This window comes from Phyllobates terribilis, unplaced genomic scaffold, assembly GCF_046119375.1.
Source record: "Phyllobates terribilis strain yellow unplaced genomic scaffold, ASM4611937v1 Scaffold_7__3_contigs__length_470593459, whole genome shotgun sequence".
In the NCBI taxonomy this organism is placed as follows: domain Eukaryota; kingdom Metazoa; phylum Chordata; class Amphibia; order Anura; family Dendrobatidae; genus Phyllobates; species Phyllobates terribilis.
In genome coordinates this window covers 428,261,581-428,276,564 of record NW_027362767.1, presented here as the reverse complement: position 1 = coordinate 428,276,564, position 14,984 = coordinate 428,261,581, and the positions used below count along the sequence as shown (strand labels likewise).

Here is a 14,984-nt window from a genome sequence, read left to right as displayed (position 1 = left end):
GGACAAAAAAACCTTGCGGGGATTGCCATCCATGCACAAGCGATCCCCGCATGTTTTTTTGGGGTGTCTAATAATCGTGAAGCATGCGAGCGGGGACTTGAGCATGTCACTCGAGCACCCGCGATACATGATGCATACCTGAGTACCCGATGCAAACTGATGTAGCGAGCACTTGAGCTCAAGACTAATGACAACTTCTTCAATATGATGACCTAATGTTATAAATTTCTGTGTCGTACCTGTGGGTTTAAAATGTTCAATATACCCCTTGATAAAATCCTTGAGGAGTGTAGTTTCCAAAATGGGGTCACTTGTGGGGGGTTTCCATTATTTAGGCACATCAGGGGCTCTCCAAACGCGACATGGAGTCCGCTCTCAATTCCAGACAATTTTGCGTTCAAAAAGTCAGACAGTGCTCCTTCCCTTCTGAACCCTGCCATGCGCCAAAACATAGTATTTTCCCCACATATTGGTTATCAGCATACTCAGGAGAAGATGCACAAAAGTTTTTGTGGTCCATTTTCTCCTCTTACCCTTGTGAAAATAAAAAAAATTGGGGCTAAAACATCATTTTTGTGGAAAAAGTTTTATTTTTTATTTTCACAGCTACATGTTATAAACTTCCGTGAAGCACTTGGGGGTTCAGGGTGCTCACCACACATCTAGATAAGTTCCCTAAGGGGTCTAGTTTCCAAATTGGGGTCACTTGTGGGGGGTTTCCACTGTTGGGCACATTACTACAAGATGGGGACCGGGATGGGCACATTACTACAAGATGGGGACCAGGATGGGAAACATTACTACAAGATGGGGAACCGTATGGGCACATTACTACAAGATGGAGACCAGGATGGGCACATTACTACAAGATGGGGACCAAGATGGGTCATTACTACAAGATGAGGACGAGGATGGGCACATTACTACAAGATGAGGACCAGGATGGGCACATTACTACAAGATGGGGAACAGGATGGGCACATTACTACAAGATGGTGACCAGGATGGGCACATTACTACAAGATGGGGACCAGGATGGGCACATTACTACAAGATGGGCACCGGGATGGGCACATTACTACATGATGGGCACCAGGATGGGCACATTTCTACAGAATGGGGACCGGTATGGGCACATTACTACAAGATGGGGACCAGGATAGGCACATTACTACAAGATGAGTGTTATGCACACGCCTGGACTGACTGGCGTGTGCGTGATTAGTGATTCCACTGTGCCATGAACCGGAGAGTGCCTGGAGGGGCGTAACTAAGTATCTGCCCGATCTGACCAAGGTTGCACGACGGCATACGACGCCAGTGCACCAGGGAGGAACCGAGCAGAGGGACCAGGTGCCACTCCAGGTCAAGACCCCGGACACGGCTGTTGACCCACACCGGGGAATACAGGAACAGGCAGGCTAGAGCGCAGGCTGGGTAGGGTCCAGTACAGACTGGGAGACGGGTTCAGAACCGCAGATGCGGAAATCAAGCAGAGTAAAGCGAAACCGCAGACGCGGTAGACAAGGCTGAGCAGAGCGAAACCGCAGACGCGGTAGACAAGGCTGAGCAGAGCAAAACCGCAGACGCGGTAGACAAGGCTGAGCAGAGCGAAACCGCAGACGCGGTAGACAAGGCTGAGCAGAGCGAAACCGCAGACGCGGTAGACAAGGCTGAGCAGAGCGAAACCGCAGATGCGGTAGACAAGGCTGAGCAGAGCGAAACCGCAGACGCGGTAGACAAGGCTGAGCAGAGCGAAACCGCAGACGCGGTAGACAAGGCTGAGCAGAGCGAAACCGCAGACGCGGTAGACAAGGCTGAGCTGAGCGAAACTGCAAGTGCGGTGAACAAGGCTGAGTGGGCAGGAACCGCCGGAGCGGTAAGTAAGACAGGACAGAGATAAATCATCGAAGCGGTAAACAAAGACAAAGCAAAGGCAGGGGACAGGACTCTGTTCACACGGAACAGAAAGAAAAGCAGAACCAGATACACACAAGGTACTTGCAAAGAAGTAGCGAGAGGACTCCAACTCACAAACAGAAGTACAATTACAACGAGTAGAAGTTAGGTGCAGGTTCAGACTCTACAGAAAAAGGGAGCAAACGGACATAAAGACAAAACAAGTAGGAAGCTAGGAGACAGTTCAGACAAGAACAGTTACTGCAACAAAATGCAGGAACGAGCCTAGGTAAAGACAAGTGCTGGTTCAGACACTTCAGAAAAAGGGAACAAACGGACATAAAGACAAAACAAGTAGGAAGCTAGGAGACAGTTCAGACAAGAACAGTTACTGCAACAAAATGCAGGAACGAGCCTAGGTAAAGACAAGTGCTGGTTCAGACACTGCAGAAAAAGGGAGCAAACGAACATAAAGACAAAACAGGTAAGAAGCTAGGAGACAGTTCAGACAAAAACAGTTACTGCAACAAAATGCAGGAACGAGCCTAGGTAAAGCCAAGAGCTGGTTCAGACACTGCAGAAAAAGAGAACAAACGGACATAAAGACAAAACGGGTAGGAAGCTAGGAGACAGTTCAGACAGGAACTGTACTGAAGCAAAATACAGGAACGAGCCTGGGAATACAGCCCCCAGAGGCAGAAATGAACAGGCTAGAAGCGTGTTCAGACAGGCCTGGAAATACAGCCTCCAGGAAGGCAAACAGACAACAGGCTAGGAGGTAGTTCAGACAGGACCTGGCACTACAGAGGCAAGAAGCCCTCTGAAGGAACAAGATGCTCAGGCACCAGCTTCCAGGTGAAGCTGGTTTAAATATCCAGTGACAGACAGTAATAGGCTGAGGACACATTAAGAGTGTGCCCACAGCAGCTATAAGAAGCAGGAAATAACCGGGCCGCCGCCCTAAACAGTCAGACCAGAGCATGTCCACAGCAAGAACAGGAACACGACTTATAAACTGGACTGAAGGCTAAGATTGCGATCTTGCATAGTGGGAGATGGTACACTATGCAAGTACGCCACCAGGTATGTTACAATGAGGACCAGGATGGGCACATTACTACAAGAAGAGGACCAGGATGGGCACATTACTACAAGATAGGGACCAGGATCAGGCATTACTACAAGATGAGGACCAAGATGGGGGACATTACTACAAGATAGGGAAACTACTACAAGATGGGGGACATTACAATAAGAAGTTGGTCAGAATTACTATATGGTGCTAATTGTAAGAAAAAAATAACTGTATGTGGCCAATTAGGGAACACAAAAAGGAAATAAAAATTGTAAAAACTGTAAACTTGTAAAAACTATAAAATTGTACCATGGCCCATAACATGAATGTAGTTTAAAAGAATAAAATAAAAAAGCCAAAAATGTTCAAAAAATGATCCAAAAGGTGTATAGAAAAAAACAATATGGTATCATTAAAAATTTCATACCATCCTGCAAAGAATGCGGCCCTTCAAATTCACATATTTTCTATGTGCGGCCCATATACTTAGCAGAGTTTGAGACCCCTGTTGTAGAGCATACAGATTTTTTCAATTTGCTCAGCACAAATTGGCAGCCAACTGTGGCCACCATTCTGCTGAACCATAGCAGGCCAAACAGTTAAAAGAAATAATAAATCCTTACCTCTAACCTGTCTCGCTGTATGGTCCTCTGAAGTTCTACCTTTCCTCTTCCCAAGTCGTACCTATTCTTTTTGGCCATTTCACTGTACCCTGGGTCTCCCGGCGTCTGACTATGCCTCTGATGTCACTAAGTGTGGTGCTGTTGCGGTACACGTCGGGGCGCGCTTTACGCAAGTGATGGTGCGATGCACAGTGTCTTCAGAAAGTCAGAAGCGGAAGATCTAGGCTAGAGTGAAACGGGGAAAAAAGAATGGGAGAAGGGGAAAAAGAGAAGTGCGGAGTACCAGTCAGAGGCTCGTGGGGACTGTCAACAGGTGAGCTGTTAGGTGAGTATTGATTTTTACATCCTAAGTTTATTATGCTCTGGGTTCTGCAGGAACCCCAAATATTAACTTCACTGTGAATCAAATATTCCTGTAATATCCATGCAATTTATCAAATTAAAATTTTGTCAGATGCGATCATCCCTAGTACCTATCATCTGAAAAGATGTTTTTTTAAGTTAAAGTGTCTACAAATTGCTGCTGATTGGTGGGGCTGGGTCCTGAATCCCCCACTCCACCTCTCCTCACCCACTGATTACTCGAAAAACTGCTCTATGCCCAAATCCTCTAGGTCAGGGATGTCAAACTCAAATACGCAGAGGGACAAAAGCTTGGACAAAGTTGCGGGCCAGCCTTGATATTTATTTAAAAAAATGTCTACAATTGAGGGAGTTTTTCCTGATCATCAAATATAACAATGAACTTTTTCATATGGAAACGAAAATAAAATGGTTGTCCCATGAACAAAGTACATTTTAATTAATAGATCTTAGAATAAAATATCAGAATAATATAATGTGTTATGTAAGAGCAGTAAAAAGCATAAAAGCCCAATGGCCTTAAATATGTAATAACAAAGGATAAAAAAAATTTGAATACAGATAGTAAAGTATGATGCAAACAAAAGTGCCCCCCAAACACAGTAAGACACCCCATCAGTGAATTCCTCCACAGTACCCTCCACATGCACGGTATGATGACCCTACTGTACCCCCCTCCTTCAATTCCCCTGACAAAGAATGGTGACTCCATCACAATTTGATTCTCCAACTGTAATCTACACACAGCCCTCAATGCAGTATAGTGGGGCCCTGCATTGCCTTCCATACAGTATAATGAGCCCCATACAGTGCTCCGTATAGTACAATGGCCCCACATAGTGTTCCAGACAATATAATGGCACCACATAGTCCACCATACAGTATAATAGCCCCACATAGTCCTCCATATAGAATAATGAGCCACACATAGTCCTCCATACAGAATAATGAGCCCCACATAGTCCTGCATACATTATAATGGTCCCACATAGTCTTCCATACAGTATAATGGACCCCACATAGTCCTCCATACAATATAATGGGCCCCACATAGTGCACCATACAGAATAATGGGCCCCGCATTGTCCTTTATACGGTATAATGGTCCCACATAGTCATCCATACTGTATAATGGCCCCACATAGTCTTCCATACAGTATAATGGGCCCCACATAGTCTTCCATACAGTATAATGGCCCCACATAGCCCTCCATACAGTATAATGGCCCCACATAGCCCTCCATACAGTATAATGGGCCCACATAGCCCTCCATACAGTATAATGGGACCATATAGCCCTCCATACAGTATAATGGGCCCACATAGCCCTATATACAATATAATGGGCCCCACATAGTCCTCCATACAGTATAATGGGACCCATATAGTCCTCCATACAGTATAATGGGCCCCACATAGTGCGCCAAACAGTACAATGGGACCCATATAGTCCTCCATACAGTATAATGGGCCCCACATAGTCCTGCATACAGTATAATGGGACCATATAGTCCCCCATACTGTTTAATAGGCCCCACATAGTCCTCCATACAAAATAATGGGCCCCACATAGTCCTCCATACAGTATAATGGGCCCCACATAGTCCTCTATACAATATAATGGCCCCACATAGTCCTCCATACAATATAATGGGCCCCACATAGTCCTCCATACAGTATAATGGAACCCATATAGTCCTCCATATAGTATAATGGGCCCCACATAGTGCTCCATACAATATAATGGGCCTCACATAGTCTTCCATACACAATAATGGCCCCCCATAATCCGACATCCAGTATAATGGCACCACATAATGCTCCATACAATATAATGCCCCCACATAGTCCCCCATACAGTATAATGGCCCCACATAGTCCTCCATACAGTATAATGGCCCCACATAGCCCTCCATACAGTATAATGGGCCCACATAGCCCTCCATACAGTATAATGGGACCATTTAGCCCTCCATACAGTATAATGGGCCCACATAGCCCTATATACAATATAATGGGCCCCACATAGTCCTCCATACAGTATAATGGGACCCATATAGTCCTCCATACAGTATAATGGGCCCCACATAGTGCGCCAAACAGTACAATGGGACCCATATAGTCCTCCATACAGTATAATGGGCCCCACATAGTCCTGCATACAGTATAATGGGACCATATAGTCCCCCATACTGTTTAATAGGCCCCACATAGTCCTCCATACAAAATAATGGGCCCCACATAGTCCTCCATACAGTATAATGGGCCCCACATAGTCCTCTATACAATATAATGGCCCCACATAGTCCTCCATACAATATAATGGGCCCCACATAGTCCTCCATACAGTATAATGGAACCCATATAGTCCTCCATATAGTATAATGGGCCCCACATAGTGCTCCATACAATATAATGGGCCTCACATAGTCTTCCATACACAATAATGGCCCCCCATAATCCGACATCCAGTATAATGGCACCACATAATGCTCCATACAATATAATGCCCCCACATAGTCCCCCATACAGTATAATGGCCCCACATAGTCCTCCATACAGTATAATGGGCCCACATAGTTCTCCATACAATATAATGACCCCACATAGTCCTCCATACAATATAATGGCCCCACATAGTCCTCCATACAGAATAATGGCCCCACATAGTCCTCCATACAGTAAAATGGCCCCACACAGTTCTCCATACAGTATAATGGGCCCACATAGTCCTCCGTACAATATAATGGCCCCACATAGTGCTTCATACAGTATAACGGGCCCCACATTTTAAAAAAAAAACCTCACCTTTGCCCATTCCCCCGCTGCTCTGGTCTCTTCATGGTATCTTATGGTGTCTTCAAATCTTCTGTACATTTTGAAACAGCAGGCACATTTTAATTACATCATCATGCCCACTTCCATGTCAGACGCAGAGGGGAAATTCTTGGACAGGGAGCGTCAGCTGATGCTCCATCCTCCATCATTGATTTAAACTGTTTTGGCATCCAGGATGTTGATTTAGTTGAATGTGCGATGCTGGGTGGCATGAATAGCACCCCCTCCCATCAGTGTCACACTGCCCTGTGACGTGCATTTCTGACCCCAGAATCCCGCACCTGTGTCTTGCAATCATGCGATTATACTTACTCTTTCTACCTTTCTATGGTAATTGGCTTCATCGTTCTTCCATGCAGGCACTGGCGAGTCAGTGCTACTGAAGTAACAGTGACTCGCCTGCACAGAAGAACAGTGAAGCCAATGCACATAGCAGGGCAGAATGGGCAAGTATAATCGCGTGATTGCAGGACGCAGGTGCGGGATTCTGGAGTCAGAAATGCACGTCACAGGGCAGTGTGACACTGATAGGAGGGGGCGCTATTTAAATGAAGTCCAGAGGCGGTGATTTATCCCGGGCACCTCACGCCCGGAGCCTGGAAGAAATCATTATCATACACGAATAAAAGCTGATTTCTGCACATCAAGACCGCAGATATGGGCATACAGATATGATTAGTGTAATCATTCTATTACCAGTATGTCCACATTAATAGGTAAAAACGTCCCAGGGGTGACAGATTCCCTTTATCATAGGTTTCCACTACACCAGAACTTTTTTCTAGCAATAAAGGGTTAACAACTGAACCATCATTAACCCTAACTGCATTAGAGGTAACATTAGCTGAACTGGATGGATTAAGCCAAACACCAGCAGCAGAAGTATTCACATTACATTTAGCTAACATTTCAGTCAATAACCTACCAAAGCCAGCCAGTGCATCAGCATTGTTAGAAGGGTTAACACACAGAGAAGACTGGGGGACATACAGTAGATGTTCTCACCCAATGCCGGCTTCTGTACAGCAGGACTGCGATTCTCCTCTTAAGTGCTGCAAGCCAGCAAGAGGCGAGCGCCAGTGCTGCCTAGCCGCTATATGGCGCTATATGGCTGGCCTGCGCCTCCCTACTTCCTGAGCCAACATCAGCTGCTGCTCTTCTCAGCGATGGCTTAATCCTTTTTTTCAGTGCCGCTGTCCAGCGCTCATGATATCTCGGGATTCTCTGTGAATGGTTTATCCTGTCTTCAGCTTCACATTCCAGCACTCCTAATGCTGCCGGGTCGTCTGACAAGCGATGATTCCTTAGCGAGGGGTTACTCTTCTCTTCAGCACTATGGTCCACAGGTCCTGCAGCTTACAGGTTCCACGTGTAGTGTTGCCTCCTCTGCAACATGGTCGCTGGCTCCTTGCTGCTTCCTGGTCTGTCATGACCATCCTTTACCTGACCCCCCCTCCCCCCCTGCCGACATTATTCCTATGTCATTCCTTCTTCTGGAGCTGTGCGGCGGCAGTGAATAGACCTTACAGCTTCTCCTCTTTCTCTTGGGTGTCCTCTTCTCTTTCAAGCGCCAGAACTTTTGGGTCCTTGTGACGATCTTCCTTTGACGCTTCTTCCTCCGGTGCTTTTTTTGGAATAGCTCTTTCAGGCACCGGCATGATTTCATACTTCGTGGTTGTCTCCGAGATCTCCAGGCATCTTCTGTGCCCGTCTTCTCCAGCTGCTCCTGCTGTTTGCATCAGTTACTTGAGGAGATTCTCCATCGGTACTTTTCTGACTTGCTGCACACATTCTACCAGAAGTGCGCAGAATAGGGGCCTTATAAACCTTTGATCTTCCCGCACTTTTCAGTCCTGGTCCAATCAAATCAAAGGTTTCTTCCCGTTCAAATCAACTGCCCTTTCTTCCCGCATTTTTCCTGGCAGTTACTGGTGACCTTTAAATGATCTCATATAAGTAAGCGCCATTGAAATTTCATCATCAATAAAAAAGTGGGAGTGGGGGAGATCAATAGAGTCAAGAAATGGGGGGGTACAAAAAAAAACATGACAGTCATTAATACTATAATAAATAGACCTGTGTCCCCACGTGTCCCCCTAGCTAAGCGATTTTTGGGGGCCTTGACATTCACTCTCATAGAGTAGTGTATGGATTTGTAGAGTTTCTATAGAACCTGTCCACGTTTCTGTACACACACTTCTACAGGATCTGCACACTTCAAAGCAATGTTTTGAGTGATCAGTGGGCGGTCTCCGGACCTGGCTCCCCACCAATTAGAAGTGCTCTGCAGCCCCTACAATATGTATAAAATCTTCAAATTATAGAGATCTTTCAAGTGCACAGGACCTCTATGGTTCCTCCGAATGACTATTTAGGGCTAATTAATATGATATTTTCTCTTTGTAGTGATTCTGGAAGACATCAGCATATTTACAGAGAAGCCCCTGGTTCTAGGTCAGCCGGTCACCTTGGTCTGCCTCGCCACTCAGTTCTTCCCTCCAGTTATTAATATGCGGTGGCTGAAGAATAACGAGCCGGTGAAAGATGGTGTGTCGGAGACTGACTACTATCCTGCACTAGACGGGTCCTTCAGCAAATTCCTGTACTTGGCTACCCTTCCACAAGAAGGAGACGTGTTCACCTGCTCTGTGCAGCATGATGGACTCTCTATCAATCCCACCAACAGGTTTTGGAGTAAGTAAAAAAATATTGGAATCATTTCCACCTGAGCTGATAAGTTTAGAAAATAGAAGTCAAAGAAAAACACTCATTACGTGTAGAGGAAAAGTGAATCCAACAGCTAAACAGGAAAGGGTTCTTTACAGTTAGAGCAGTCAGACTGTGGAATGCCGACCACAAGAGGTAGTAATGGCCGACACTATAACAGGTTTTATACAAGGGCTGGATGCTTTCCTCGATACATATAACATTGTGGGTTATAGATACAGTAATTTAGTGACAAAAAGTGTGTGGTTGGCGGAGAAAGGTTGAACTTGATGGACCTAGGTCTTTTTTCAGCCTATGTAACACATCTGCTATAAATTCAGAGATTTAGAGCTGCATTTAAGGGGTTACCAGAAGTGATCAGCACTACAGATATGCAGGATTCTGCAGAGGAACAGGCAGTGCACAGAAGCATAATGTGAATTCTACACTTGGATTAGCTTGATGATAACTACGAGCACACAGGATGCGGAGGGGTTTGCAGCACCATGGAGAAGCAAGTGTTGCTGGGAAATGTAATCTTAGCAGATCAGAATAAGAAAGCCGAAACAAAAGTTTGCGCCAGGACTGAAATCATAACAAAAAAATATGTTGTATAGTACAGCCATAATATACTAAATAGGGTATGTACATAACACTATGTGAACTGGTCGCCAGTCATTATGTGTACAGAACAGGCACAGAGGCTATTAAGTGCATGGAGGGTATGAACATGAATTTGAAGGAAATTTTAAAATGGGCCAAACTAGGACAGTTAGATAACTATGTTGAGGCGATAGGCCAGTCTAAAGAAATGCGTTTTTAAGACTGGGAATTAATCGAATTGTCCTGGGTAGTGCATATCTAAAAATTGGCACAGCACATGAGAAATCTTGGAGACGGGAGTGGGAGGTTCGGATTATGGAGGATTTTCGTTTTAAGTCATTGGCAGAACGGAGGGCACGTGTAGGGTGGTAGACTGAGACAAGGGAGGAGATGTAGAGTGGTGCTGAATCGTGGAGCTCTTTGTAGGTAAGAGTGATACGTTTATATTGAACTCTGTATTGGATGGGCAACCAATGCAATGACTGGCATAGGGAAGAGGCATCGGTGTAGCGGTTGGCGAGGAATTTGATCCTCGCTGCTGCGTTCAGGACGGATTGGAGAGGGGAAAGTTTAGTAAGAGGGAGACCGATTAGTAAAGAGTTGCAATAGTCCAGACGAGAATGATTAACAGCTACAGTAAGAGTTTTTGCCGAGTCAATGGTAAGAAAAGTTCTGATTCCAGAGATGTTTTTGAGGTGTAGATGACATGAACGAGCGAGTGATTTGATGTGAGGAGTGAAGAAAAGATCTGAATCAAAAATGACCCCAAGACAGCGGGCTTGTTGCTGGGGAGTAATGGTAGAGCCACAAACGGAAATGGCAATATCGGGCACAGGTAGGTTGGTGGGGGGAGGAAATATGAGTAGTTCAGTTTTTGACAGATTACATAGGACATAGTGTTAGAGACAGCCAAAAGACAATCACTGGTATTTTATAATAATGCAGGGGTGATGTCCGGAGCAGAGGTGTATAATTGGGTGTCATCGTTATAGAGATGGTACTGAAAACCGAATCTGATGATTGTTTGTCCAATAGGAGTGGTGTATAAGGAGAAAAGAAGGGGGCCTAGGGCTGATCCTTGAGGGACCCCGACAGTAAGGGGAAGGGGAGAGGAAGAGGAGCCTGCAAAAGACTCAGAAAAGGAGCAGTCAGATAGGTAGGAGGAGAACCAGGAGAGAACAGTGTCCTTGAGGCCAATAGAACAGAGCATAGTGAGGAGGAGCTGGTGATCCACGGTGTTGAATGCTGCAGAGAGATCCAGGAGAATCAGAAGGGAGCAGAGACCATTAGATTTAGCTGTTAGTAGATCATTAGAGACTTTAGTGAGGGCAGTTTCAGTAGCGTGTAAAGAGCGGAAACCAGATTGTAAAGGGTCAAGAAGAGCGTTAACTGAGAGATAGCGGATCAGATGGGAGCGGACCAAGTGTTCCAGGAGATTAGAGATAAAGGGAAGATTGGAAACAGGTCTGTAGTTAGCAGCACAGTTCTGGTCAAGGGATGTTTTTAAGCAATGGATGTATGCTGGCGTGTTTAAAAGAGGAGGGAAAAATACCAGATGAGAGGGAGAAGTTGAGTATTTTAGTTAGGTGAGTGGTGACAGCTGGAGAAAGGGACTAAAGGAGATGTGAGGGAATAGGGTCACTGGTGCAGGTGGTAGGGCGAGAAGATGCAAGGAGCCTGGTCACTTCTTCTTCTGTGACTGGTTCGAAGTCAAAAGTGAGCAAGATACAATGTGGGAGGGAGGAGCATGCATAATATTTGGGGATTGGGAGAAAATTTCCTGTCGGATATGGTCAATTTTTTTTTTAAATAATTGGCCAGATTTTCAGCGCTGAGGTCGGTGGTCGGGGCCTGTGTTGTTTGATTGAGGAGTGAATGAAACGTGTCAAAGAGTCGTTTAGGATTATTGGAAAGTGAGATGATGAGGTTGTTAAAGTAGGTTTGTTTGGAGAGGGGAAGGGCGGAGTTATATGTTTTAAGCATAAATTTATAATGGATGAAATCAGCGGCCAGATTAGATTTTCTCCACAGCACTGTTAAGAGGGGCGTGGCCTGGCCGAGTATGTGAGCAGACGTGAGGCAGAGGAGTTCCTGTAACCCTGTCCTGTAATCCTTCCTGCCCGAGGGAAATACTACATTTGAGAGGTCTTACCAGGTGGCCTGAGGTCTCAGGAGTGCGGGGGAGCAATCGGCGGTGCAGTACGAGATGACCCGGCGAGACAGCAAGCAGAGACAGGCGGCCAGCGCATCGCAGCACGAGGGCCAAAATGGCGGGGACCGAGGCGGGGACCGAGACTCCAAGGCAGCGGGAGAAGCGCATGGAGACGGCGATCCGGCTTACCAAATATGCACACGGCGGAGGAGCTGAGGAGCCTGCACCCGATCAGAATGTGCAGTCTTTAAAAAGCACGGTAACGGAGGGGGATGTGGAAAGGGCAGCGGGGGAGGCACAGGAGAAGCCATATCAAAGGAAAATACAGGCTCCCAATCCAACTACTGCCCCCAGCAGAGAGGCTCAGGTTACCAGTGATGCTGACACAGTGACAAAGGATGATGAGCCTACTTTAAAAGATGTGCTGCTGGCCATCTCACATAGCAAAGCTGATCTCACTGAACATATAGGGTCTGTGAAAATAGACATATCTCATATACGCCATGATTTGCAGAAAATAAGGGAGCGCCTCACTGCAACAGAAGGCAGAGTGGGGGATTTGGAAGATACTGTGTCTCCTATGACTAAAACACTTAAAACAGCTACTGACTCTATTAACTATTTACTCAACAAAACGGATGATTTTGAAAATCGCCTAAGAAGAAATAACTTGCTTATTGTGGGTGTGCCAGAGAAAGCAGAGGGCAGAGAGGTGGTGGATTTTTTTGAGACATGGCTGCTGCAATCCTTTGGAAAAGATAAATTCTTTAAAATGTTCGCTATTGAGAGGGCACACAGGGTCCCCACCAGACCTCCACCTCCTGGGGCAATGCCACGTACAGTCTTAATTAAAATGCTGCATTCTCGTGACAGAGATGAAATCCTACAATTGGCGCGGTCGGCTAATGACTTATGTATAGAGGGGACGAGAGTGTCCTTCTATCCTGACTTCTCTGTGGAGGTTCAAAAGAGACGCGCCCAATTTCAAGATATCAAGCGCAGATTGAGAGCACTTCAAGTACCCTATGCAATGCTATATCCTGCACGGCTGCGGGTCACAGCACTGGGTGAAACTCATTTTTTTGATTCATCAAAGGAGGCTGCAAAGTGGCTGGACTTAAAAGAGAGACAAATCCGGACGGGCTGACGCCAATTTTGTGAAGATCCTTAACAGAATATAATATAATAATTCAGGGTTTTTGAATTCTAGTGGATAATACTCCTCTGTTGCCTACTGAATTTATGTCCATTAATGTTATGATTATTATTTTACAGTTATTATATACTGTTCATAACCTGGCTCTCATATATACCTCGGGCAGGCCAATATACTTATATAGTTGTTGAGGTGCTGGTTTCACCTACAATGTATAGGCAGGGTTAAGACACTCTGCCGTTTGAATGTTCTGGGAACGTTGTGTGGGGGGGAAATGAGGGAGTCTCTGATGCAACTCATGTTGCGGCGCCTTGTGTGCTTAAGGCCTACTAGGCTGCATGAGGCTAAACACCAGACTCTACATAGTACGGCTGTTGGTATTCAGTTGATTAAGGGGGGGGGATGTTAAATGAGGTGGTGAGGGGGGGTAAAAGAACAGAATTTACTTTGTTTGGTGCAGACTGTGTATTAATACAATACTATAATCTTGATGGTCAGACGCACGAGTGGGTGCGGAGGGATGTATGCGACGGTCCATTTTCAATTGTTGGAACATGGTCAAGCAGATTAATGTAGTATCCTGGAATATTAGAGGTATGGGAGATCATGGCAAAAGATTTGCGGCACTTAAATATCTTATGGAATATCGGGACTCGATAATCTGTCTGCAAGAGACGCATTGCAATACGGAGGCCGCTGCGGCACTGAGCAAGCTTTGGAGGGGGCCGGCCTATCATTCTATACATAGTACTTACTCTAGGGGGGTTAGTATATTGATTCATCCGAATTTACCCTTTGAATGTGAAAAAAGTATCTGTGACAGGGAGGGTAGGTATGTGTGCCTAGTGTGCAGAGTGGCTGGGCTTAGAATTTGCCTAATTGCTCTATATGTTCCCCCACCTTTCTCTATACAGACTTTGTGCCAAATATTCCCATGGATAACGGAATTTGCTACCATACCCCTGTTAGTCATCGGGGATTTTAATATGTACCTACATGCTGAGCTTGATAAGTATTGGGGTAATGTGAAGGGAGGGGCAGCTCAAGAGACGTCATTGGCAAGGGTCCTACAGGAAATTAGCTTGGTAGATGTGTGGCGGGCTCAATTCCCAAATGTTAAGCAGTATTCATGTTATTCAGCATCCTATTCTTCTCTGTCCAGAATTGACCTGGCTCTGGGAAATAGTCATCTAGTCCCTTTAGTTATTAAAGTAGAATACTGCACGAGAATGTTATCTAATCATTCCCCATTATTGGTAGTTTTGGGGGTTGATTCTGGCATTACAAATAAAAGAGTATTGTGGAGGTTTAATCCCTACTGGCTGGACGTGTTTGGGGAACAGTTGGATTTAGCAGGTAAATTCGATTATTTCTTTTAAGACAACATAGGCTCTGCTCCTTTAAATACGGTATGGGAAACCATGAAGGCGTTCTTAAGGGGGATCCTGATTAAGGAGATTTCCGTGGTTAAATCCAGAAACAGGGCTCGTACCCAGGAGTTGCGGAGAGAAGTAGACATACTGGAACAGAGGTATGTTGGGTCCCCAATTATAGAGAATAGGGAACACT

At 45.5% G+C, this 14,984-nt stretch overlaps 1 protein-coding gene across 1 annotated transcript in view; it reads left to right on the top strand.

The window, feature by feature from the left end:
* Positions 1-14,984, top strand: part of LOC141155203 (H-2 class II histocompatibility antigen, A-U alpha chain-like) — a 71,145-nt gene that overhangs the window by 44,294 nt on the left and 11,867 nt on the right. The window contains exon 3 of the mRNA XM_073641945.1: positions 9,205-9,492. Coding sequence (XP_073498046.1) covers positions 9,205-9,492 — 288 coding nt within the window. The remainder of the gene's footprint in view (positions 1-9,204; positions 9,493-14,984) is intronic.